The sequence below is a fragment of the Buceros rhinoceros genome, unplaced genomic scaffold (assembly GCF_000710305.1).
Source record: "Buceros rhinoceros silvestris isolate BGI_N320 unplaced genomic scaffold, ASM71030v1 scaffold2454, whole genome shotgun sequence".
NCBI lineage: Eukaryota > Metazoa > Chordata > Aves > Bucerotiformes > Bucerotidae > Buceros > Buceros rhinoceros.
In genome coordinates this window covers 59,006-86,104 of record NW_010409835.1, presented here as the reverse complement: position 1 = coordinate 86,104, position 27,099 = coordinate 59,006, and the positions used below count along the sequence as shown (strand labels likewise).

The window sequence follows — 27,099 nt, the reverse complement described above, 5'->3', positions numbered from 1 at the left end:
TGAATGAGTATGAAAAGAACACTTGTCCAGCACGCTGAAGTCAAATGCTGATTGTTTAAACATACTAAACTGTCATTTCGATTCTGCCTTTTTTCTTTATAAAACAATGTGAAAATTTGAATTTAATTCATGTTAAATGTTATGCTGTTTATGTGATCTGTTTTTTCTCCCGACCATATTCTAATTGGCACAGTATTAGTAAAGATAGCCTAGTGACATTTTAGGGTAAAAGTTTTTTGGCTGAAAGACAGTACTTTGTTTTTTTTAAAAAACAGCCTTATCTAACTCAATCCATATGGGCATTTGCACAATGATTACAGCTATAAAAAAACCAACAAAAAACTCAAGAAACAAACCCCATCACCACCTACAGTTTTCAAATCCATTTTTATTGGTCCAGTTGGAAAAGTAACTCTGGGAACAGATGCTTCCTAAAAACTGGAATCCAGTCTTCGTAAGCATTGTTCCGGGGAATTTTCCATTGGAGCACTGTCTCTAGAGTCAATCACAGAACTGTAGGGGTTGGAACTGATCTCTGTAGATCATCTAGTCCAACCCCCTCTGCTAAAGCAGGCTCACCTAGAGCCGTTTGCACGGAAACGTGTTGAGGTGGGTTTTGAATATCTCCAGAGAAGGAGATTCCACCACCTCCCTGGGCAGCCTGTTCCAGAGCTCCATCAGCCTCAAAGTAAAGAAGTTTTTCCTTGTGTGCAAATGGAACTTCCTGTGTTCCAGTTTGTGGCTGTTGCCCCTTGCCCCGTCACTGGGCACCACTGAAAAGAGTCTACTCTCTTGACACCTGGCCTTTAGATATTGATAAGCATTGATAAGATTCCTTCTCAATGTTCTCCAAGCTAAACAGTCCCAGGTCGCCTCAGCCTTTCCTTCAGTCCCCTGATCATCCAGAGTCTTCACTTTTTAGAATAATTAGTTTTAGGAGACATTTAAAATATATATATTTTTTTTAAAAAGCCTCTTAAAAATGGTTCAGGTCCTTTTCCTTTGTACTGGGGTAACCTTAGAACCTGAAAAGTTAGAGGAGAGTTTTGAGAGCTGATTGCTATTCCCATTACTCTTAACAGCCTTTGTGGTCTAGAGACTAAGTCCCTTTTGAAAACAGACTTTTCACATCATCAGCCTGAAGTCAAAAGCCGTGGAATAAGGAGCCATAGGAACCAACTTCCACTTTCTGTTTATCTTTTCGCATTTCTCTGCAGGTGTTAGTTTTAATTCCTCCTCCTCTCTGTGTACTAAAAACTATTGTGGCATTTTCCAGATTAAGGAGAAGATTTTAAGATGTTACTATTCTTAACTGTATGGAAGGAATAGGTTAGCTATTCCAGTAGGGAAGAGATTGTCTTGAACTTTCAGTAATGTGTTTGGTTGGTTTTTTTTTTAACTCAGCCCAGCAGTCTTCAGTGAAGCAGTCTAATTATTCCTGTTAACCAAGAAAGCTAAGACTCAGAATTCTTTTGTTAATTAAATCAGGGTTGTACTTCTGTTAGGTGTCTTTATTGATCTACTCCCTTTGATTATTACACTCTCCTTTGTTCTAATTTGCCTTCATCTTTTACCCTACTGTATGCTGATTGAGCTTTAATTCTCAGTAGCACCTTACTCTTTTTTTCCCTACCTGTATCTCCTGTTCAGTGACTTGGTTCCATGGTGTCTAAAAGCATTCTCTAAGGGATTCTGTCCAGTGTCTCCCATCTTCTCCCTGAAGCTGCCTTTCTGCAGTGCTCTGACTTCTACTCTCTACAGCAATTTCAATGATCAGAAACCTATTGACAATCCAAACCTTATCTCTTTACATCCCTTGTTAAGTACTTGGCTTACATTTTAGGCTGAAGTTTTCTAGAATAATTTCTTGCAACCCTTCTCTGTTGTCTTTTGACAGTTTTGCTGTCCTTCCTGTCTCATACAGGAAATCTGACAAAGCTATCACTTGCATTGGCAGGGTATATCTGAATGCAGAAAAAAATTAACTCTTTTCTGAAAATGTTTCTCTTTCAGACTTTTCTTTAAAATGCGCTTTAGATCACAACAGGTGTGAAGAAATTCCTGCAGAGAAGTTAAACAATAGCATCTTATTTAAAATTTTTCTTTTTTGTGAAAACAAAGGATTATACTATATACTGTCAAAGTCATTACTATCTTGACCTGTTACTTGTGGTTTTAACATTCAAGAAATAAAAAAATTCAGTTTTATTTCTTCTATTGTCATCTTGATAAAACTTCAGCAGCTAGTGGTGTCTAAGGCTTTTGTGCTGACATAAGCCATATTATCATAGAGATTTTTCTTTTCTTTGCCCTTCAAGAAAAGGAAGTCACTCAGTAAAAAGTATTAAGAAATTAAATGTGCAACAGTATCTCAGTGTTATTAAAACGAGCCTAGCAGTTTAACAACCTTTAGTTTAACAAGATTCAAGAAGTTATGCACAGTGTGAATAATAGTATCTACATTTATGCTTGATAGGGTAAAATGATTTGAGAATTGTTAGTCCTTGGTGTTCAAGGCCAAAGTTGGTATCTGGTGTGTTGTGGAAGAAATGATCTCTTTCATTTTGAATTACATGCATTTCTTCTAAGTGGTGAGGGAAAACCAGGTTTCTTCTGAGGCTTTCTGTGTAAAACACTCAGTGGGAAACACTTCTCTAAATTAATCCTCAGTCTGTTCTGGTATGATTCCTTCCACAAGTCAACGTACGAGAGCTTACGGATCTTGTCTGTTAAAGTGTTTAATAATGGGACATTTCCTGTTTACATGAAGGGATAAAATAATGACCACCAAAAGCAAGGATGAGAGCTCAGGAAAGCCATCTGTGGCTTTTTCCTGGATCCCTGGAGTCTTACAACAATTACTTCAAGCCTTCAGCAAAAGGAACCTCTCCTGCTATCATGTAAATTGGCCGAAGAGTTCAAGCTTTAGCAGGTTTAGCTAGGCCTGAGTATTGAATCTCCCGCTTCTAGACAAGTCTGCTGTAAGACAGTGTAAGGCCACAGGGAAAAAGAAGGCTGCCACCTCTCTGATATGTGCCTGTCTCTAAACAGATGAGTATTCCAAATCCTGGCTCAAGAAGGCATACATGTTATGTTGTACTTCACGTTTTTTATACTGACTAGCTCCCAGATTTCCTTGGCTCAGCACAGAGGAGGACTGGATTCCTTCATATGCATAGTACAGGGAGGAAGCACCCTATGTAGGCCTTACAAATTTTCGTTTAGAGGCTCTAAACAGTATTCTTTAGCTTTTGAAGTGTCTCAGTATAGGAGGCCAGAATGTGGACGTTTTGTTTTTCGCACTTAAATCTTTACTGTGGTTTGTTTGTGTTTGATATTTATTTACCAAAACTACTTTCCCACCTCCTTTTCTTCCCCCTCAAGTGGCGAGTAAGAAAAGAAGCTATGATGGGTCTTGCCCAGCTATACAAGAAGTATTGTCTTCATGCCGAGGCTGGAAAAGATGCTGCAGAGAAAGTGAGCTGGATAAAGGATAAACTTTTGCACATATATTATCAAAATAGCATTGATGACAAGTGAGTCAACCTAAGCCTTCCTCATTTTAATTGTATAGTGATAAGAGATACTCTGAAAATATATGCTTATCTTGAGAAAGCTGTTATATCATATTCTGTATTTGTGGTTTTAAGTATGATATATTTAATCAATAATCATTAAGACGTGTATGAAGATATTCAGGATGGTTGCATTACCTGTTCATGTATTCATTCCACTTAGTAACAGAACTGGATCTGTGATGATAGTAGATTGTCATTAACTAACTACTGTGTAGCGGAAAAAAAAAAAAGTAAAATTTTGCATTTACTGTACCAGTTCTTGTTTGCCTTACTACTTTCCAGAGGCTAGCATGTTAAAATCATGATCTGTGAGCATTGTGCATGTATGCATCACAGTACATAGCTTTTGTTATTCTACGTAGAAATGGACCCTTTAAAAGCTGAAGAAATATCAGGGGTGCTTCCAGTGTTGTCTAGTCTTCCCTGTTTTGTCACTCGGTCCCTTTAATTTTTGAAACACCATTTTGGCTTAGAGAAAAGTATTATGACCAAGGTTTTGGAAGATAGTTTTCAACTCTCACTAGTAATTATTTGTCTTTCACAAACTACAAGATCACAGAAAGATAGAGTTTAAGCCTAGATTTTTAGTACAGCAGACTTGGAAATTTCTTTATAGTGTTTCTTAGCATCTTACTGAGGTAGCAGACTGTATAAGTATGTTTTTGTGATCTTAGTGTCTAGTCTGAATGGGCTCAGTCTCCATCAGTTGCCAGTTATGATAGCGAATTCTTAATGCTGCAGTGGTGAAGGCTGTCAGCTCATGTGGCTGATCATAATTGAGCCAGAGTTACATGTTTGATTAGTTGACACCTTTTTAGGTTTTTTAAGAAGGATATGGGATTGTACACACGGAAATTAACGCTGAAAGTCTGCTGAGGTAGAAGTATCAAATAGTGAAAAATTAGGAAAACTTCATGTAGTCTTTACAAAGCTAATTCTGCGTATGTATATGCATGAAATTTGCTTTAATTTGCATTGAGAGATTAGTTGTGATTTTTCTAGAACGTTCAAGTCGTGCTGTCAGCACATAGGTTTGATAGTTAACAGAGAATGTTCCCTAGTGAATGAGGCAGACATTTTCAATATTCCCACTCACGGAAAATGCAGAACACTGTCAGGGAAACGGGGCAAGTAATTTCAAGGAAAGACTGTGTCATCAAAGCTGAATTTCTTTCTCTGATGCGGTTTCTTCTGAAAGTCATTAAGCCATTGAAACTGGTCTTTTCATGGGCAGGCATGGATTGTGTGCTGCTTGCTTTGTGGTTATCCATGCTGAAAGATTGGTGGCTTGATTTTCAGTGTTCCTCTGGTTCAGTTTGGTACCCTGAATTTTAATTCAAAGTCTACTAGTTTTTGAGGATGACAATGAAGTTCTTGTCAATGAAGTCACACCATAGGGTTGATTTCCCCATCTCAGAATGGAGGAATAAATGCATTTCATTGTTACCATTGTCAGAATTAGAAAGTTAGTACTTTTAGCACCTGAAGAGCTGTAGAAATGCTATGATACTCAAAGACAGAGTCCATCCAATCCTTTAAACACACAAGCATAGGTCAAAATCAGCCAACTGTGGCCTGTTTTTCTTCAGTAATTATGGAGGAGGATAAAAAGTAACAGTCTGGGCCTTGCAGTATTTTCCATTGTGTGCATGGGGTAACAACCAGTATCACACAGTACTCAGGCATGAAGTGGAATGGAACAGATCTTCTCCGTACATTCCTAACTCAGTCACTTGGTAATGTTTCTGATGTTAACTTGAATGTCGATGTGCATCTCACTAAAGACTGAGATCTAACCCTAAGAATTGCTTATCACTTACGTGCTTTGAGCATCTTTGTTTTACAACAAATGCATAAGAAATGGAGTAAAGTAATAACATTTTAAGCATTACCCAGTTACCTGCTCTTGATACGCTAGTCAATGACTTTACTCGTAGTAGAAAAGTCCCGGAGGTATTTCCCATTTGTAACTCTTTACCATAACCAATGTGGACCAGGGAAGTCGTGATAGAGTCTCACCATTTGTGCTGACAGCTTTTCTAGAACATGTTGTCTGTAGAGACATGGGCTAGAGCAGCGTTCATAAATTAGTAAGATAACTCTGATGCCTCCAGTCTCCTGGTATGTTAATTCAGAGATGAAGTCCCCTGAGATTTGAAGATCCTGTTCGTCAAGCAATTTAGTTCTTGGAGGCATCAGTACTAAAATGTATGTTTAAAGGGAGAAAACCAAATTTTCTTTAATACTAACAGGACAGCTTGAGATAGTCGTGTACATGTTCATGATCATTCTTTTATTCCTCTGCCTTGCCATCATGTCTCAAAATTTTCTTTGAGCAGAAATAAGGTGTGTTTCACCTGTGCAGCTTTCTATGGTCTTTAAGAAGGCATTCCCAGAGCACTTACTAGGAATTATCATGAAAAATTTTGAAAATACAAAGACACAAAATACTTATCCATAAATATCAAGTGGTATAGCTGAGTATTGTGCACAGCTGTCATTGCTATGGATTAAATTAATGTCTGAATCTTCTTTAATTTGGGGGGATATAATTTGATGAACTGTACAGGTGTATTTTATAGTTCAAGGTTTGTATTTTATGTAAAAATTCAAATATGTTTGTTTTTTTTTAAGACATAATTGGAGATATAATTTTAAAGACATAATTGGAATGGTTTTGCTGGTTTGGTTTGCTTTCTCTCAGTTTTCCTTTTGCTCCTTTTGTGTATATTCTGTTGTTCCTTTATCTCCATCTTTTAAATGCTGTCGGCTTCTGCATTAGAATAATGAGTAGTTCCAATGTTTTGCTTTTTTCCCTTAAATACTACAGTTTTATCTTAACCTTTCCCTAAGAATCCTTCAGATTTTTAGATTTTCTCCCCCTTGAGTTACTTTTTTTTTTTTTTTTTTTTAAAAGCCTGAAAACAGAAGAGCATCCGGTTCCACCATGTTGAACCTGGGACACACTTTCTCCTTTATTTTGGCTTTTTACTGTCTGTATTCCTTTCTCTTATGTATCATAGTGAACAAAAGGAGATTCTCAGAGCGTAAAGAAAAAGAATTTGGATGGTGACAAATATAGCAATTACTCCCTCTTAGAGGTGAAAATGGGAGAACATAGAAAAGCTCTCAAGACGGAGTTTTTGCTAATCTTTCTATCAACAGTGGAAGGGATCTTTACAGATGAGACAAAGACCACTACTATTTTTTTTTTTGTTCTCTGTTGAAAAAGATCTAGTTTTAGTGACTTGTGATACTTCTTGTTCTTCCAGCTCGCCTGAAAGGTATCACCACTTTTGGAAATGTACAGTTGTTATCTCTTCTTTTCCTGCAGATTACTTGTAGAGAAAATCTTTGCTCAGTATCTTGTTCCACACAATTTGGAAACAGAAGAGCGAATGAAGTGCTTGTATTACTTGTATGCTAGCTTGGATCCCAATGCTGTAAAGTGAGTATAGTTTGTATTCAGCAAATACTTGCTTTCACAGGATTTTCCATCATATATATAATCTTACTTGTGTTATCAGGATGTAAATAAAAATGGAAGTAGTTGCTGCTTAGTGTTATTTGGAAGTAGTGTTTCAAAATAATTTCCTTCTTATATACAAACTCTACATGTCCATTAAACAAAAAGAGACTTTGATATTTGAGAAGAGTGCTCTTACCCATTCGTTTTTATGCAATGAGAAAAATGCAAAATTAAAAATACGCAAGTAATGACTTCTAGTTTTGGTCTATATTAGCATCTGTGCTGAAGATATCTATAACTGAATTCAGCTTGATAGTGGCCTGGTTTTTGTGTTGAAAATGTTATTTTGCAAGATAATTTGGGGTGGTTGGGAGACATACTGTGGCTGTTCTGCATATGTGAAATTGTTCCAAGTAGAATAATAGAGAGATGTGATGTTCTTTATAAAGAGAAAATCAGTTACACCTTGTTTGGAATGCTTATTTTTAACACTTGGTAGGTGTTGATTGTTCACCTAGCAGATGTTGCACTTCTAAGATAGGTAAGTAATCTTGTTTACTAATATACCCAGCGTATTCTTGTCATGAACAAATTGGTAAGCTTTTCTTCTGGTTTTGCACTTTTGCAGAGCACTGAATGAGATGTGGAAGTGCCAGAACATGCTAAGGAGTCACGTGAGAGAATTACTAGACTTGCATAAGCAGCCCACTGTACGATTTTGAAAATACAAATACTTTTTCTAGTGGATCTGTTAAACTAATTTATTGTTGGTTCTTTTAATACAATATAGTTTGTTCACTGAGACTTTATTATTCTGTTAATTTTCTTATGTAGATAATGTTCCATTCTCATTAAGTAAAGTTGCTTTCAGTAATGCGTAAACATATATGGCCTCCTTACATTTCCCTTCATTGTATATTACTGGTCAATAATTTTAGAAAAAGTATATTTTAAAAAATGCCAATTTTTTTGTTTGCTTTTGACATACTTTTTTTGTTTCTCATTTTATAACTTATTTTGAGAATGGAATATGTTATAACATATTCCAGTGATTTGTTTGTTTGTTTGGAAAAAAAAGTATTTAAATATCAATACTGGAATTTTACTTACAAGCCTATCTTCAGACTGGCAAAAACTTTAAACAGAAGGTGGGGGTTTTGGTGCGGGCTTGGGGGAATTGTTTGTCTGGGATGGTTTTTTTGAAGTCTTTTCCTAACAATTGATACTGATCTGTTATGTGAATTAGTGAATTTTTGCAGTGCATTGACTTCTGCAAGATTTTTCGCCCTTTTTCTATGCGTAGTACCTGCTAATGATACCGCTATGCTATTCTAGTCTTTATTCTTAAAACAAAAACATAAAACATAAGATTCCAGAGTAGAACATAGTGCTGCAGAAGAACTAATAGATAGGCTTAAAGATATGTTTTGTAAAGGAGATACCACTGATTTGTTGGTTTTTGCTGTTGTCCTCAGTCAGAAGCAAACAGTGCTGCCATGTTTGGAAAGCTGATGACCATAGCAAGTAAGTATTAATAAGTTCTTTAAACTGTTATTACAGCATTCCTGGAAATTGTATTTCTGTCAATTTTGACATACTGAACTAACATATTTTTTATGTTAAAATTTGTTTAATCGTACAGAAAACCTTCCAGATCCTGGAAAAGCACAAGATTTTGTGAAGAAATTCAATCAGGTTCTGGGTGATGATGAGAAACTTCGGTCCCAGCTTGAACTGTTAATTAGCCCTACGTGTTCTTGTAAACAGGCAGATGTCTGCGTGGTAAGGAAATGGAAAATCACAGTTTTATACCTTAAATATTTGTTCTAAAACAGTTATATAAGAGTTAGCGGTCCCTTTTGGTACCTCAACATGATTTTTATGTATTTCCAATTTTAGTAAAATACCTTTTTGATTAACCTATAGAGATGATCGTTGTCTTGCTTCCTAAGAAGATATTAGCTTTATTCCTTCCTGGGATTATGACCATCAAGCATAAAGTCTAAAAGACTAATTTAATTTTTTAAAAATACTTTATTTCAAGTGTCTCTTTCACGGTAAGGCTTCTAAACTATCTTCTGACACTGATGAAACTTCTGAGTACCAACAACCAAGTACTATACTATCTACATATTATTCATTTGTTTTTCTTCCTAGAATGTTATTAGGAGATCAGTCTCTCTCTCTCTCATGTATCTATTTAACCTCTTTGATGAAAACATATACCATAATATTAAATCAGACTTCTGCAGAGATTTACAGATTGTGACAAGAATCACATTGTTCTATGGGATTTTTTTTCCATTATGGTCCAAAAATATAGTAAGCAATTTCGTTGACAGAAATCACAATAGAGAGCATCAACAAACAAACATAGGCTTCTTGAGTTTTGTCTGATGGCTCAGGAATTGTGCAGGGAAGAAAACAGAATGACCTTCAGAATTATGTCCTAACCACTTGATATAAAGAGTATGTCTTCTTCTAAACTATTAAATTTTGCCCTCTGGAAATTTCAAGAGGAAGGTTTCTTCCCCCTTCCTGAAGATAATTTATTGTAGGTTAGAACAATTTCCTAGTTTGTAGGGTCTGCAGCATCCAACCTTTTCGCAGAAGGAAGCTCAAGAAGTCATTTCTTGGAGAGAATTTTTTTAGACTTCTGTTCAAAACAAAAAATACCAGCTTGTCTCCACATTCTGCTGAATTTGCAGTTCAATTTAATGTTCTTGACATTTGGGGCATTCAGAGGAAAAAATACAGATTTTTAGATCCAAAACATTCATAGGCAAGCACATGGGGTCTGAACACCTGTTGTAGCCAAGGTAGTGTAGTGCTTTTGCACATCTGCAGTAGTGTAGCTTTTTTGTTGTTGCTGATGAAATACCACACATGCGACAGGATTACCTACAGATTTATGGATTGCTCTTGTCAACATAGATATTTAAATTCTGTCAATACTGTGCTTAGCTCTCCCTTGATTCTCTTTTGGATCTGCCTGCAATTCCTTAAGAAACTGTGAAGAAGTCTCACTAGAAATCTAAATGCATCTTATATTTAGATAGTTTGGAAAGCTGTGTCTGCTTTCAGTATAATGTGATAAAGAAATATTTGGAGAGAACAACAGCACCCCTCCCCCCAAAATGTTTCACTGATTATATAGACAATCTCTGTGGTTAAAAGTGGCTATATTCAGCTTATTCAACATATTCATGTAGTAAGTAAAATGAGTATAATTCTTGTTTGTATTTAACATTCTTTTAGAGAGAGATAGCCCGGAAACTTGCAAATCCTAAGCAGCCAACAAATCCTTTTCTGGAAATGGTCAAATTTCTTTTGGAAAGAATTGCCCCTGTACATATTGACTCAGAAGCCATTAGGTAAGTTTGAGAGATCATACTGACTCATGAATGATTATAATGATGCTTTAGATAACAACAAAAAATTCTTGGGGTTTAGATTAGTTCATCCTAGCAGTAAATATGCTTTAAAAAAACCCCCAAACAATCAACACCCCCCCCCCAGTTGTTTTCAGTGTCTCTTAAGTTCTCCTGACTTCCAATCATGGCAAAAAAACCAAAACAAACCCAAACAACCCCCCCCCCCCAAAAAAAAACCCCACCAACCCAAAAACTTTATGTAGATATCTTCATTTCCACCAGCCTAGAGAATGCAGGTTTTTTTCCATGTATTTCTTTGCAATGCTGTCTGCAAGTGATTTAAAAATATGGTAGTTGTTCCTAATGCAACTGCTGCTCGTGGAGCTTTCAGTGAAAATTATTATCATAATTTTCATGTAGTTAACTGCAACACAGTCTTCCATTTAGCAGTTGAATTAATTAGCTTATGTGGGATTGTGTAAGAGAATGTTTGGATTTCTTTGGAGACTTGTCTGGCAACCTAATTACATTCTGAAACTCACGCAACTATGTGTTGATCTGAATGCTGCCAGCATGACAGGTTATGTGTTTGTTTGTTTTCTTTTTGCCTAAAGAATTAATTTTGCAGAAAGATAAGTCAGAATTGAAAGGAGTAATGAAGTAGTTTGATATAAAAAACAAAACCAAAACAAACAAGAAAAGCCACTAAGCCAAAAAACTAACCACTACAGAACCTCCCCCCAGTGGACTATTGCCTTCCCTTCATTTACTGTCAAAATCAAATAATCTTGTTGATATCTCCAGCCTTTAATATTGTGCATTGTCACAATCATTTGCCTTTTTTCTTTTTGTATCTCTTATTTTAGTGCACTAGTAAAACTAATGAATAAATCCATAGAGGGGACAGCTGATGATGAAGAGGAGGGTGTAAGTCCTGATACTGCTATTCGTGCAGGACTTGAACTTCTCAAGGTAATCTACATTAATGCAGCCAGTTTGTAATGGAGGGGACAAAAGTAATATGACAAACAAATTAATGTTAGCATGGTTTTAATAGTATTTAGATAATTACTTTTTTAATGTATGAAAGCATTTTGTTATTAATACTAACTTGAGAAAAGGATAATGATAGGGGTGGAGTTTTTGGCAGAAGTACGTTCTGAAAAGAGTACCAAGACTTGAAATACACATGTTAAAGCAGAAATTAGTTTCTGCATAGGGAAGTCATATAGAAGAAGGTGCAGCAGTAAAGTGAGAGCAATAGAAATGAGGAAGTTAGGATAGGCACATTCTTTGCCTCCTGTGTGATACTGGAAGGAAAGCAAGCAAGAGCCGAGTTATGTAGAGGAAAAAAAGCGGATGGAGGAACTTGTGTTCTCAGTGGTGTTGAGAAAAGGCTGGGAGAGAAAGAAGAATTTGAAATATCTGGAAAACGTCTGTAACAGATTTGGCAGTTTACTAATGAGAGTTTATTTTCAGTATGTTACAAAGGGCAGTATAAAATATAGGAGGAAATGGAAAGGAAGGTTGAATAATTGAAGTGAGACTACTCAGAAGTGCCAATGAACAAGGTGGAATTTATGGAGACATCACACTAATTTTGATAATGGCAACCATGGTAGAAATAGTTATACAAAAGTATGCAAGACAGTGGTGTCTGTTTCCTAATGTAGCTCAGAAAAGCAATCTGCCAAGGTTGAAGATTTAGTTGCTGTGATGTGGAGATCTTTGAGAATGTTATCTCACACACTGATGTCCCTGCAAGTAGATAACTGTGATTAAAGAAACCAATATACAATAAATCCAAAGAATACACAAAGTACACGCAACTTTTCATTGTTCTCCCTACCTTATGTTATCTGAACTTTACTATACTTAATATAGTTTTGCTTTGGGATAATCTTTTGTTCTCTCTTGCCCTGCCTTGAATCTCTGCATGCTTAGTTTCTCCTGTGTAACAGAATGTGATGATTCTCCTGTTTAACAGAATGTATTGTATTTCGTTAGCTTTAGATAAAAGGACAATAATCCATGTTCTGGTTGTAGATATCTTAGCCTTCTGGATTTCTTTTGTACTCAGGGACTGTAGATTCTGGAGAAATGAAGAATTTGAATTCAGTTAATTTTTTTAAAAAAGCATTCTTAAGGAGATGGGAATATAAATGAATACTCTTGAATAAATGTTTATTTTAATAAGTATGTTTACATATTCAAATAATGTAGTGGTTTAGAAAATATTTGGAAGAGAGGAGGACCTGAAGAACAAAACATAGATGAATTTATTGGAAAATACCTGTGTCACCTTCTCCAAAGTGCAGTTATTGAATATAATCATCTCATATGAGCATGTAATAGCTATTTATGTTGATGGTAATGCTCATAAGTAGCCATAATTTTGTTTTTCTGATGATTCATTTGCCATGAATAAATAGACATTTGTTTAATGTGTATCTACAGGTTCTGTCCTTTACTCATCCTACCTCGTTCCACTCTGCAGAGACCTATGAGTCTCTGCTGCAGTGCCTCAGGATGGAAGATGATAAGGTAGCTGAGGCAGCCATACAGATTTTCAGAAACACGGGTCACAAAATAGAAACAGACTTGCCACAGATAAGATCGTGAGTGTATTTTTTTACATACTGCTTCTCATACCTGGAATTCTGCCTGTTGATAGTTTATTCAGTATGCTGCCCATGAAATTACTTTATAGTTTTGTAAATACGAAGAGCTTCTCTACTGTAATTTTTTTATTCCTTCACTACCTTTCTGTCTCTGTCTCTTCATTTTTAAGTTCCATAATCTTGCAATTTCTATGTATTTATTGAAGATACTAGGTACTTCTTAAAAAATCTTCTTGCAATACACACATTAAAAACAGTGCATAGCATGTTTCCCAGGTTACAAAATAAGCAACAGCAAAAATACGGCAAAGATCTAATTCCTTGGCATCTTTTCTATTCTTATCTGTCCTTCACACAATTTTTGTATCTTTGTAAGGAACAAAAATATAATCTCTGATGGTTAACAGCTCTGTTTGTTATGAAACAAATTGGGAAACAAGAACCAGAAGCAGGCATGAATTTCTAACTAAGAATAATTGGCTGGCTATAAGTCATCATTATGCAATTCATACCTTAACTGCTGATGAAACTGCATAATCTACTAGGTATTGACAGACTGCTTTAAACCTTAAAATTAGCCTGTTGGTAACTAACTAATCCAGATTATAAAGCACAGGTTTCAGGTTCTTATATGTTGAAATAACATCTCAGATATTACTGTGCTAAATGCATACCATTGTATACCTTAAGTTCTCAGTGAATTGAAGGTGGAACCTCAGAGATGCTTATGGAGTTGAATCAGAAAGAAAAATGTTGCAGGTTCACATATGAAATGCCTTTGAAGACATTTGTAGGGGTGAAGAGAAGCAGCCCAGCAATCCCCATTGTCAGTATGGTTTACAGCATATAGCCCCATTGTCTATAGTTCCCTACTAGAGTTTAGTCTACACTGCATTGCTGGGATATATCATCTTCTGTCAAAGGAGCTGGTATTGCTGACTTTTTTTTGCCTTCAGGCCTTAGCCAGATATTGCTGAAATATAGTCTGGGCAGTCTCAAATAATTTTAAAATGTAACCGTCAAAACGGCAGTCTAGCCCTTGGCATGGTTTGCAAGCAAGTCAGGGTGACGTTCTGAAAGGCAAAACCAGGTCAGTGTTTACACTGATGCAAAGTCTGAGGACAAGTAGATGTTGCAGATTTCATATATTTAGAAATCTTTATCATAAACAAAAGATTTTTATATAATCATAGTTTTGTGTGAGCAGGCTGCCTGCTGTCCTTAGAAGTAGTTTACCTGACCAGCAGTAGCCCATGTTCTTCCTCGTGTGGAAGATGAATAGTATGTGCACCAGTTCATGGACGAGGACTGCCGTATGACTCTCGAGTCGTCTGGAGACATTGGCCATGCTTAAAAGAGAGCCTGTGGACCACATGTAAACTTGTAGGTGTAAACATATAAAGGTGCCTATTTGGTTTCACCTTTTGCAGCTCTTCATCAGTTGGCGTGTGATGAGATACGATTTGTAACTGATGCACTGACACTTGGCAGAGGCCCTTTAATGTGCTTGTACTTACACTATGAAAACTGCAGGTTAGGCATTAAAGCTTATTACCTGCTATTTTGGTTCTTATTTAATCCAACTTGTGGATTCTAGCAGGTTTGAGAAATTATCCTACTTTGCGACGCTGTTAACATTTTTCTAGGAGTCTTTTGTTTGGGTTTGAGTTTTTTGTGTTTTGTGAGGAAAATGTTTGAGACTTAATTCTTTCAACCTCGCAAGGTCTTCTTCCACCTCTTGTTGCTAGTTTGGTTATGTAGAATGTGTCAGTGAAGGCTGGGTGCTAAATAATCCACGTACTGAATGCTGTATTGTTACTGAGACTTCAAGCCAGCGAGGAATTTTTTTTAGGTATATCTGTATTGGTTGCTTTCTAAGCAATTTTGTTTTCTTGTGTCAGTTGCTGAGCGAGTTGCGTGGTAAACCTCATGAGTTAGCGTCTCAGATGATGACCTCTCAGGACAGGCCTGCCTTCCAGCGCACTCTCAGGAGTGGAACCAAACAGTCTGACCAACCTTGAGCTGGTCTCTGGAATGGCTCCTGCTCCGCTCTTTGCTTTGGTAGCCTCTGATCAGTGGATAAATTTCAGGGGATTCAAATGCCAAAGCTGAGAACAAAGCAGTTGTTCACTTGAGTATACATTGTGATCAAAGATCAAAGTTAAAGCAGTAAAAGTATAAATATACCAATGTTTAATGGTTATTCCTAGCTTTCAAAAATGTTCGTCAGTCCTGTCAATTCCAACTTGGATAACAAGCACAGAAGTTTACCCTAGCTGATCCTGTCAGGTTCCCCCATCTTACATTTGGATTCCTAAACAGCCTTATTTTGACCATTGTTTTCTTTCATGTTTGATTTTTTTTTTTTCCCCCATGGGCTTTTTTCTGCTTAAATGTGTACAGTCAGATGTTGAACAAGTATTAATTACTAAGTACAGCTCCATCCTGCTTTTCTCCTTTGTTCAGAAAAGGTCATAGTCTTAACTTCAAAGGAATGCTTGATTTATAAGATGGAAAGGATAGATTTTTGTAGATGAAGAGCTTTATTTTTTGTGAATTGCAGATTGTATTTTGAAGTATTTTGTTTAATTTTCACAGAACACTAATTCCAATTTTGCATCAGAAAGCAAAAAGAGGCACTCCTCATCAGGCAAAACAAGCTGTTCACTGTATACATGCCATATTTTCAAATAAAGAAGTGCAACTTGCACAGATCTTTGAGGTATGTTTTGCCTGTTTTTGAAGATTTGTTCTTAATTGATACTAGTAATTAATATTAATTCATCCTATTTAGTAACAGATAACAATTTATGAGGGCAGGAAGAGTACAGGTGCATGGTGGTTGAGATAAGTCATTAATTTTACAAAAGTAAATTGTTAATTTATGTGTCTTACAGTAATGATTTAGTAATATGCTGTATTCCTCTTTGTCTACATGGGAAAAGTTAGGGGAAAATAAGCTAAATCTGCTGGAATGATCCACACACAATCCCATTTAGCAGATACTAAGTGAGAGAGAATACCCTGTACTTCCAAACTGTATTAAACTTCCATGTGTTAAGGTGTTTGCACATACAGCACTTTCTCAGTGAGGAGGCTGGTGCAGAATTACTACTCCACTATGAGCTCGGACATCACTTTTTTGCATAGACGAGTTGTAAAGCAGAAAGTCGCCTTATACAGAGCAGACAGGTTATTTCTTTTCACTGCAGTAATAATAATAATAATGTTATTAACCTGCGCTTGTAAAATATCTTAGGTTCTTAATCTTGGCTATCTTTGAACCCGTGCGTAATTTGGAAGTGTGAAAAGCTTTTAATCAAGCTTAGAGAGTTTGACCTCTGCTTAAACTTCCATGAGAGTGGATGTTCCTTCCCTAATACCAAATACGGTGTGAGGGTGCTGGGTGATGCCGCGGCACAGAACTATCCTGGTGACTATAACGAGAAAGGGAAGTACTGATCACTAACAGAGAAATGTCCCTCGTGGTTTCCAAGGATTTTTAACCCACTATTATTTTCTGCCGTTTGCAGTTCAGTTACAATTCAGGTTTTCACAGCTCCTGAATAGAATTGAGTCAAAGTTTTTCCCATGACCTCCAGTTTGAACGTGTTTTGCTGTTAAAACAGGAGGAGAATAGAAAATCTGTTTTGCTGATACTTTGTGAGATTTTTGGTTCGTCTTTTAATTAGGAGATCACATTCTTTCTCCATTTTGATTTGCTGACTTTATTAATTTTTATGGCAGAACAGTGAAACTCATCGGTGATCCAGTAGTAAAATGCTAGCTTACTTATCTGTAGTTGAATTTTGAAAAAAATTATTTCTCTTCCTCAGCCTCTTAGTAGAAGTTTGAATGCTGATGTACCAGAACAACTTATAACTCCATTAGTCTCATTGGGTCATATTTCTATGTTGGCTCCAGACCAGTTTGCTTCTCCAATGAAATCTGTTGTTGCAAATTTCATTGTGAAAGACCTCCTAATGAATGACAGGGTAAGGTTTTCTTTTTTGGTAATTCCTTACTATTCTGTTTGCCTGGGGGAATAGAGCTTTTTTGTTAAATGAGTCAATAAAGGAAAATTATTTAAATGGCTAGTACAGTGATAATTGCAATATAAAAGATCTTTGCGTGAAAGAAAGCTTAGTCCATTACTTTTTTGTGGTTTTACTTCTGCCTTTTCTATATGGATTGAACCAGTTCTTAAACTTACATGAATGTCTGTAGTCAACAGGTGAGAAAAACGGAAAATTGTGGTCTCCAGATGAAGAAGTTTCTCCAGAAGTACTAGCAAAGGTGAATGATGTTCTGTCAGTAATAACGTGTATATTTGAGATAAAAAATATACTTTTTTCCAAGTTGTGCAGTGGAGATTATGACAATAAATCCCTTTGAGTACTTTAGTGTTAGTCTCCTTAGAATACACAGTGTTCTAGAGGTTTTGTGTATAATATACACAGTTAGAGAATGGGTAGAGACTATGCATTTTGGTGTCTTCACTTACTGATACTAATGGTGCTGAATGTTGAGAAAAATTAAGAGATTCAAGTTTTAGTTTTCCTTACAGGACAGGTAATTTGGCTTTATTGATTGTAAACAGAACTGAAATAAGTTGAGAACCTGGTGAATCTTACTCATTCATCTTTTAAGGCTGTTTACTGTGAATCTAATTATGGCCATTTCTAGAAATGTTTATCTAGCTGCTCTTATTCTTAATCATGTAGCAAGTATCCTGCATCCTCTATATGCACTTGTGAGAAGACACTGAACCGTAGTTGAAATGTCCTGATGTCACAAAGACTGCTACTTCCTTCTTCACTCTGTAAATATTTACTGCTTCATTCTGTTCCTTTAAAAATGTATCAGCTCTAATAAATAGGAATCTGTGGAAACTGCAATTTGACAGCAGTAGGTTTTAGGATCTTAACAACTTTATGAAGTAAGTTCCGTGTTGATTTGTTCGTGTTTGATAGGTGCAAGCAATTAAACTTTTGGTACGCTGGCTGTTGGGTATGAAAAACAACCAGTCAAAATCCGCAAATTCCACACTCCGGTTATTATCAGCTATGCTTGTCAGTGAAGGCGACTTGACAGAACAGAAGAGAATCAGGTCAGATATTGTCCCTTTCAGGCTTTCATAAATTGTATTGTAGAATCTCAAAGAATATTAATTCTTTAGGAGCTTTTTTAGAATTTTAAGGAAAGCACAGTGTTGACTAATAGAGTGGTAGAAAACAGATCTCATTGGAGTTTTAATATTAGCAGTAGAATGGCAGTATGAAGATGTTTGATACTCCCTCTGTCTTGTAATTTACTAATAATCTAACGTCAAACCCTGTAGATACCCTAATAGTAAAACACATCCTGGAGAGCAAAAGATCTGCAGGAGTATCTTTGGAAACAACTGAGTGGTGAGATTTAACACACTTAGGAGTTGGGTGATCTTGGGTGGATCTTCTTCATCACAACAGTGAGATAACTTTGCACCTCATTTTCATTCTGATGGTGAAGTCAGGAAAGAGGAAATCTGTATCAGAAATGTTGCTTTGATTTAGACAGTGATATGGAAACAAGTTTGACTCTCCTCCTTTCACTATTTTAGTGGAATAAGTTTTTTGTGGGGAAAGCAGAGCACCTTATTTTCACAAATTTGGTTGGATTAATTTAGCTTCATCTGAAGGTTAGAACTGTGATCTGATCGAACAGAGAAAAACCTTTAATTGTTCATTGATCTTGTAAAAGAAAGTAGTTGTGACGTGCAAATAATTCAAGGATAGCTGTGGTGAGTTGTGTTTGGTTGTGGTTTTTTTTTTTCTTTTGTGTTTGTATAGTAAATCGGATATGTCTCGACTACGATTAGCTGCTGGTAGTGCAATAATGAAGCTTGCACAGGAACCCTGTTACCATGAAATAATTACCCCAGAACAGTTCCAGCTCTGTGCACTTGTCATTAATGTAAGTAACTGCGTTTGAATTGAAGTGACTCTTAATTAAACGAGTTCAGAATCCTTACATCTGAGCCTTTGTTGCTGCTACACTATTTTCTATTCCTCACTGCAGCTTTCAAAATAGTTCTTGAAATTTCAAATACTTACTGTGCTGTACCCGTTGATATTTTTAAAATGTCTCATAATCCCACTTTGAATGCTTTTTCTCTCTTAAGACCAAGATTTTTATGGTCGCACTCTTCCATTTTGTGTTGCTATAGGATGAATGCTACCAAGTGAGGCAGATATTTGCCCAGAAACTGCATAAGGCACTTGTGAAATTACTGCTCCCTTTGGAATATATGGCAATCTTTGCTTTGTGTGCCAAAGACCCTGTGAAGGAGAGAAGAGCGCATGCCAGACAGTGCTTGCTCAAAAACATCAGCATACGAAGAGAATATATTAAGCAGAATCCTATGGCTAACGGTTAGTATTTCAGTGAAATTACTGAAAATATAATAGTCAAATACTAAACTGGAAGGAGTAGTCTTAAAACATGAGCAAATGTAAAGAAGCACTGGATAAGTTTGTTTCCTTGTTTTCATAATAGGCACATTCAAATACAAATTTACTTAGTTTAGCATTAGCGTAAACCACAAAATACTTCTGTCCATTGCTGAGAATTGTACATGAAAATACAATGCTGTTACTGTGTTAGTTGTTTTGCTCACAAAGTAAAATTTTTGTTTTCTGATATTCTAGGCGTTTTGGCCTTTTTCCAGAAGTAAGAGCAAGTAGTTTTGTAGTAGTAAAACTTGCTCATTTATTGTTAATAATTCGTTGAAAGTAAAATTTGTAGGAAGAAAAAGCAAGTCAATCTTACATTCCGTATGTGCAAAAGTAATACTTTGAAAAAGTATTACTTCTTATGCATGTGTATGTTATACAAAATATAATACAGAGGTTATTTGTGATTTGTTTGTTACTGTAGAAAAATTGCTATCCTTGCTGCCTGAATATGTGGTACCATATATGATTCACTTACTGGCACATGATCCAGATTTCACAAAACCTCAGGATATTGATCAGCTTCGTGATGTCAAAGAGTAAGTGTCAAATGGTTCTAGAATTGTTGCGCTGAGAATTTTTCTGTGCTTGTAAAAAACTGGTGAGGGAGACGAACTCCTTATCAACAGTATTTTGCAAAACAGTAATCTTGGAAGTGCGTTAACACTTTAACCAAGTGAAGAAGGTATCAACAACTGTTTAGCAGTATATTCTGAAAGCCCAGATGGTAGCCTGTAGACCACATCATAGTATACCAGATTAGTGAAGTAATGACTTTAGATTCTTGTATTTGTGCCTAGGAATATCTGTAGCATTTCCCAACAGACTTAAGAGATGCCAAGTAATGTCAGTTCAGATATTTTTGAACTTATAAAATACAGAGCTTCTCCAAGACTTGAAAACATGATGCCACTGATGCTGGGTCAGAGTCCTGCTTCACTGGAAACTTCTTTTCTTCTATGCATACCTACTAAAATTCATGCTAAGATTGCTGCTGACTTACCATTTGCTCTATACATCTGCAGTGCAGGCTTAGTGCTTCTTAATGTATTCAGCACAGATGATTGTACACAAGCATGTCACACAGAGCTTGTTCTTCCTCTTTCCCGTTTGAGACCTTCTTGTATGCCTCAAATAATCTTCTGTACGTTAAGAATAACTTTTGTATTCGTTTGTGTCTTGTAATTAATTTTTTTAATTAGTTAAATTTTAACACTTCTAAAAAATTGTTAAAGCATTTTGCTCCTCCTTCCACCCCCCTACGCACCCTGGTTTAGTTTTAGTGTGTTGGTGTTTTCTTGTACTTATTTTTAGTGGAGCTGTAAGCTGTGTTGTTTTGATATCACAAAGACATGTGTAACCACGTACTACAATATATATCACCAGAAAAGCAATTCATTCTTGGCACAAATAGACCAGCTCACATCTTTAATTCTTTTGGCATCTTCACCTGAGAGTCCAAGTCCAATTCTTTCTTTGATTAAAAACTTAATTTGTTCTGATTTCTGAGTTAGTTGACTCAAACCTGGTCAGAACTCGGAAGTCAGTAGATTTCTCTCCTCATCATCAAGTTGATGTTTTGTCCGAGGACTCCCTATTCCTGGCAACATCTGAAAGCATTCTCCAGCCTGTACTTAATCCAAAGTGCACAGAACAAGTTCTGGTTCACAGTTGTTAATAGTTTCTGTGAGAAGTGCTTTCTAGTGCATAGAGCTTTTTTGGACATGCCTTGTAGAGCTTTCCTTCGTTTTCAAATTTCCCCCCTCATGTTTGTCACAGACTGGCTGATTTAGCGAGAGAGGACTGGTCCAAACAAAGAAATACTCTGTACAGAAATTTTAGCAGCAATACTTCTCTGAAGAGTCTCCTGAGATAAATGCAGAACGTTTTTTCTCATATAATACAATACAGTGTTTCTTTCAAGAGTTTTCAGAGTCATTTTGTTCACTTTAAAGTGTTAACATAGATGCTTGCAAACTTGGAAAAGCAGACTGGCAGTTGAGCTGTAGCTGTCTCCCTAGTTCAAGTTGGCTTTACCTGGCCTAAATACAGTCACGTAAAGTAAATAAATGCTTAGCAGGGTTCTTAACTATAATCTCTGATATTTATTCTTAGAAAGTTTTTTTTAAGCTTGTCCTACAGAGTTATGTTTGGCTTTGCTTTTGTTTTTCATCTTGAGACAGTGTCTTTTTCTTCCGAATTCATGTTCCAAAAATACTGAAATGGATACAGAGAATGAACTTGCTTATGTGACTGGGTCTCTCTAGGTGCATATTTTTTCTACATAAAATCCGACTGTTTCCTGATCTGGAAAGATCTTATTCAGGGTTGATAATGATTTATTTAATTTGTTGACTTAGTGAGGAAATCAAACTTCTGAAGTTGCCCTGAGTTAACTGGAATTACCAGAGTAAAATTTGTCCTCAATAGTGATCTTTGATCGACACAGGATTTTGGAGAAGCAGGGTTGGTGTGGTATGTTATCGGTCCTGTATTCATCCCATTTAAGTTCTTGAGAATAGTGAATAGACAGATATAAAGGTATCTAACAAATTTATTTACTATATAGTCTTTGTAGCTCGTGGATGCAGATTAGAATATAGTTGTCTTGTTTTATTTGAACACGAGATAACTAGTAAGTGTTTTGATAGAGCACAACCCTCTTTTGAGTTTTTGGGAGAAACATTCCTTCATCTCTTGCGTTACAGTTAAGAAGATTGCAGCTTTTGTAGACAGGGAATTCTAATGTTCAGTCGTCCTGTTTTTCTAGTTTTTATTAGTCTCTTTCTACAAAGTAATCTCTATTCCAGAGCTTGAGAATTAATTTAGCTACTGGCAAAGTCTGCATTTCACAGACCCACCCGTATGTCTTTCCCAACTGAGTATTGTTCTACCGTATTATGACTGTTGTTGATGCTCTGACCACATGCAGCTGTGAAGCTTGACAGCAAATGATAGTGTGGATGGACCAGTTGTGCTTTATATCATAATTGAAAAATTCTTAAAACAAACTTACAGTCAAATATAATAGATTCTCCCTATAAATAAACTAGATTTAAAGAATGAAAACTGGGAAAGCTGATTCCATTAAGTTTATCAATAGGGATTCTTTTTCTCCTATACGGAGCATTAGCAAGAATCTGACCTGCTCAGTTTTGGATCTCCTCTCTTACTTGAATTCCATTATTAAACCACATGGTGTGGGTAACTGTCTAGCAGCAGTATAATTCATTTAAGCCTATTTTGAGTGTGGTTATGGTACATTGTTGATAGGAACAAAGACATAGCCCAAGGCAGTGGTTACAAAATTTCATCTAGATGATAGTAGCACCAGAATTCTTCCTTCTGTTCATATATGGAAGAGAAAAAAGTTCATTGGGCAGAAGCACACCGATTTGGCCGATTTATTTGGAAGAGTACAGTGAAGACTGACTGTGTTAAAGGTCTGTTTACACTTTCAGATGATATTAATATGTTAGATATCTTCAAACTGATTGTGATTTCTTAAGAAAAAGTAGTACAGCTGACAAAATCTTATGATGATGCTATTTGTGGGAGCTGCAGTATAAAAGCTGGAATGTAATCACTTGCGGTTTTATGGCTTTTTAGGTGCCTGTGGTTCATGCTTGAAGTTTTAATGACAAAAAATGAGAACAATAGCCATGCCTTCATGAAAAAGATGGCAGAAAACATCAAGCTTACCCGAGATGCTCAGTCTCCTGATGAGCCAAAGGCCAATGAAGTAAGAAATGCAGTTCAGATAAGTGTTGGGTGATGGGCTGAAGGTTTCACAAGCAGTTGATGAACAGGATTTGCAGGAAACATGAAAGTACGAGCTCAGACATTTTTATGGTCTTTTAGAGAGAGTGGTAATTGCGAGTATTGTCTGTATGTAGCCCATATTATTCTTCCAGAACCTTTCTGACCTTACCCAGCACACAATACCTAATGAAGGTAATAAAATTTTTTAAATATTCCTGTTACTGCCTGTCTTATTTTAACTCCTGCTGACTAGTTTCCCAAGATAAGTATCTTCTGCTGTTGGAGAAGGAAGTATATGCCTGTTATTAAACCTATTACTTTTTAGCAGAGATGAGAAGCCACTTAGAGTGACTGGATTGAGCAAGAGCTTCTACTGTGCAGCATAGTCATGTAAATTATTACTAGTTTTTATTAAATAGTATCATATGAAAACAAGGACTTCTGTATGTGTTTGAAGAGCCAACAGTATGGTTAATAATGTAATTACAAAATAGTCCTTATCGGTCTTTATTTTTAACACATAGATTAAACTTCTTAAAGAACTACATTCTCTGTACACTCTCAAAACAGTAATTCCTAAAGCATGCTTTTCTCTTTTTTTATTCAGAAACTTTATACAGTATGTGATGTAGCACTATGTGTAATCAACAGCAAAAGTGCTCTGTGCAATGCAGATTCACCGAAGGATCCTGTATTGCCAACCAAATTTTTTACACAACCTGAAAAGGTAAAATTTGTAATTTAATTTATATAGTAATAAGGAGAAATAATTTGATTTTTATCATTGAGAGCTGGTTATCTCCATAACATAATACGCTATGCTTTCTGTCTTACAAATGTGTGTCAGAAAAGTTGGTAACCTGGCGAGAGCTAATTAGAATAAATACTGAGATGTTAGCGTGTATTGCTAGACCACTTCATTAGTGTTTTCCAAGCGCATCTGAATATAGGAGAATATATGTATATTCTGACTGCGTATCTGAAGAATGCAAAGCAGACAAAAAAGAAAAAGGGAACGTTTTTAATGTTGTCTGTGGTATGTTTCTATCTGTCAGTAGCCATTTGGCTGTTTTGCTTGCTGTAAAAGTTGGTCCTCTAATTGCCTAGTAATAGTCTTGATGAGTACAGCTCTACTGTCAGCAGCAGCACAACTGTTCTTTAAGAGGCAGACTTCTAAAAAGTGTAAGTGGAACCAAGGTAATGCTCTGTACCAGACCTGGTGTTTTGATCACGCTGCAGAATACATTTCACATTTTCCAGTGTCTGTTAATTAACAGCCTTTCCAGAGTCTGTTTAAGCAAAATTCAGTTTGTTTATTAATTGTGAAATGGCACAGATGCCTTGGTAACAGGGAGCTGGTGTCTGTAATACCTACCTGCATTCAGAGTTACTGTTTTGGTCTGTGTAAACCATACCCAAGAGTTTAGACTCAACTTGTTTAGAGAAAACAGCATGTCTTTTCCTCTCTTTGAACTTCCCATTGAAGAAAAATTGTTAATCCCAACTTCAGGTATGGCATGCTGTCATTCAGTAATGCTCACTACAGATCTCCTCCAAAACACTGGATTGACATACATTTATTACAATGATTCATTTATCAGCAGGTTACATGGTGTGAAGTATGTGTAGCACTTGATAGTAGCATGTAATTTGACAAATCAGCTCTGTATATATTAAAAAAAAAACAACAGCAAGATTGAGACATCAAACACAAATGGATTTTTATTTTATTTTTTTAATACAGGATTTCTGCAATGATAGGAATTACATTTCAGAAGAGACAAGAGTTGTTCTTTTGACAGGAAAGGTACTGTGTTTGGACAAGTTAAAATTCTTTGAATATTACTTGTGATTTTTTTTAAATGTCCCAGATTGCTGTAGTGTAAAAATAGTACTAAGAGTTTGTGTACAGTTATTTGTGATACTTTTTATTTGATAGCATAATTACCACCTATAACATAATTGCCTGGTTAGTACACACCACCAAGATTGATACCTCTGCACTGAGGCGCAGGTTCTTGATGAACTACAGTTTTTCACATAACTATAGTTTTTTTCCTATTATTCAGATAAGTGTGGCATAAAGTTATGATGCAGATACTGAATTGTGACGCTCCTAGCCCTGGCAGTCCTAAATTTTCAGTCTTAATGTTTTTTAATATAGCTGTTCCTGCTGTTAAATTCAACTGCAAATGTCTGCACCCTTTTGAACATCTCATTTTATTTCAGACATAATTTGACTAATGCCTTCACAGGGGAGAGGGGGGAAACAACGACAACAACAACAAATTCATGAAAACTAGAACCTATTTTTATAATTTTTACCATCAGCTGTCCTTTCTCGTGATTCTGAAACTGTCTTCCTAGGTTCTGCTAACTTATGTTGGAATGCTCTTTAGTCCAGCTCAAAAAATCAGGAGGTGGCTTTTTTTCTTGAGCTTGTTGAAAGAATGCTGGCTAACCTGTGAAATACAAAAATTCTGAGAGCAATATAAATAATGGTTTTAATATCAATTTTATTTGCATTTATTAATTTTCATGTTCTGTGTTCCATAAACTGTTACTGCATTCTAAATGCTTCAGTTAGAGCAGAACTCTGGTAACTGTTGATCACAAGAGTAGACACAAATGATCACTTGCTAAATAGCCCTATAATTTAAAATTGCTTCTTCTCACGGTGATTTTTGCATTTATTATAAAAGTTTCCGCTATCAGACCAGTTCACATGCGTGAGGTTTGCTCAATTGGCAGAATCCTGCCTCTCCTTGCTTCCATGTTCATCCCATGATACCAGCCTGGGGGCTACTCAGTGTTCTGGGTAGGAGTTACGTTAGGAAGGGAGGAGGCAGACAGAAGACCACCTTCTTTAGCAGCAGCCAGTACCGGACTGGTGCTTTAAATATCCTCAGAAGCACGTACTGGTCTGCTGTAGTTACTTCACCTTTGATAACATTCAGGTATTTTGAATGAAGCATTTAAAGCAAGGTTAGTTGGCCGTGTAAACTTACTACAGTTCTTTTTTGATAAGGCATTCAGCAATGTAGGCTAAAGCTGTGTCTTAACTAACAAAAACTTCCTGGTATAAGACAGGCTTCTCTCCTGCATTCTGTTAACCAGTTAGACTTGAGGGGCAGAGATGTCCCATACCAAACTAGTATTATTTAGGTAATTTTCAGTGTTCTGGTAAAACGAACATTTATTCTGTGCTCTAATAAAATACACAAACACGTGCTTCTTTTCCTGCCTACTTTAATTTCAGAAAACATGGATGTGTAAGGATAGCCCACGAACTCAGACTCTTTTTGCTTGGCATTGTTTTTCCAGAGAGACCAGCACAATATCATTAGGGAAAGTGTGCAAGTGTAGCCACTTTCTGCAGTACATTCTCATTCTTGCTCCCCCAGCATTCATAGTTTTTGAAATGGGATGCTAGAGTCTGCATCTCTGCCTGCTGGTTTTGGTATCTCCTTATGGACTTGTTCCCAGACTTGCCTGCTCTGGTTTTGAACCTCCTGATGCTCTGCCTTCACAACCTGTTATTGCAGTAGGAGCCAGAAGTTTGAACCTGCTGGTTGTGCAGAAGCACTTTCTTTTCTCTTTTAAATGTTTTTCTCTCTCCTTTTAGCTGAGCCAAATGCTTCCTACTTTTTGTTAAATACTTAGTAAATTGAGCAAATAAAATAGTATGTGAATAATATGTTTAGGTAAATGTTGTGCGGTGTTAGGACTAGGGTGGTACAGTTATCAAACACATGCTCAGTAATAGGCAGTTTCTGCAGAGGTTGTTGATTTTTTTTTTTT

At 36.3% G+C, this 27,099-nt stretch overlaps 1 protein-coding gene across 2 annotated transcripts in view; it reads left to right on the top strand.

The window, feature by feature from the left end:
• The window catches only part of PDS5A (PDS5, regulator of cohesion maintenance, homolog A (S. cerevisiae)), a 49,498-nt gene that overhangs the window by 17,731 nt on the left and 4,668 nt on the right, over positions 1-27,099 (top strand). For both annotated transcript variants that reach the window (XM_010135352.1, XM_010135351.1), the window contains exons 10-27: positions 3,385-3,536; positions 6,913-7,026; positions 7,676-7,757; positions 8,523-8,571; positions 8,690-8,829; positions 10,306-10,421; positions 11,288-11,393; positions 12,879-13,039; positions 15,641-15,764; positions 16,879-17,037; positions 17,270-17,338; positions 18,016-18,152; positions 18,874-18,997; positions 19,251-19,455; positions 19,961-20,075; positions 23,146-23,278; positions 23,906-24,025; positions 25,043-25,105. In XM_010135352.1, coding sequence (XP_010133654.1) covers positions 3,385-3,536; positions 6,913-7,026; positions 7,676-7,757; positions 8,523-8,571; positions 8,690-8,829; positions 10,306-10,421; positions 11,288-11,393; positions 12,879-13,039; positions 15,641-15,764; positions 16,879-17,037; positions 17,270-17,338; positions 18,016-18,152; positions 18,874-18,997; positions 19,251-19,455; positions 19,961-20,075; positions 23,146-23,278; positions 23,906-24,025; positions 25,043-25,105 — 2,169 coding nt within the window. The remainder of the gene's footprint in view (positions 1-3,384; positions 3,537-6,912; positions 7,027-7,675; positions 7,758-8,522; positions 8,572-8,689; positions 8,830-10,305; positions 10,422-11,287; positions 11,394-12,878; positions 13,040-15,640; positions 15,765-16,878; positions 17,038-17,269; positions 17,339-18,015; positions 18,153-18,873; positions 18,998-19,250; positions 19,456-19,960; positions 20,076-23,145; positions 23,279-23,905; positions 24,026-25,042; positions 25,106-27,099) is intronic.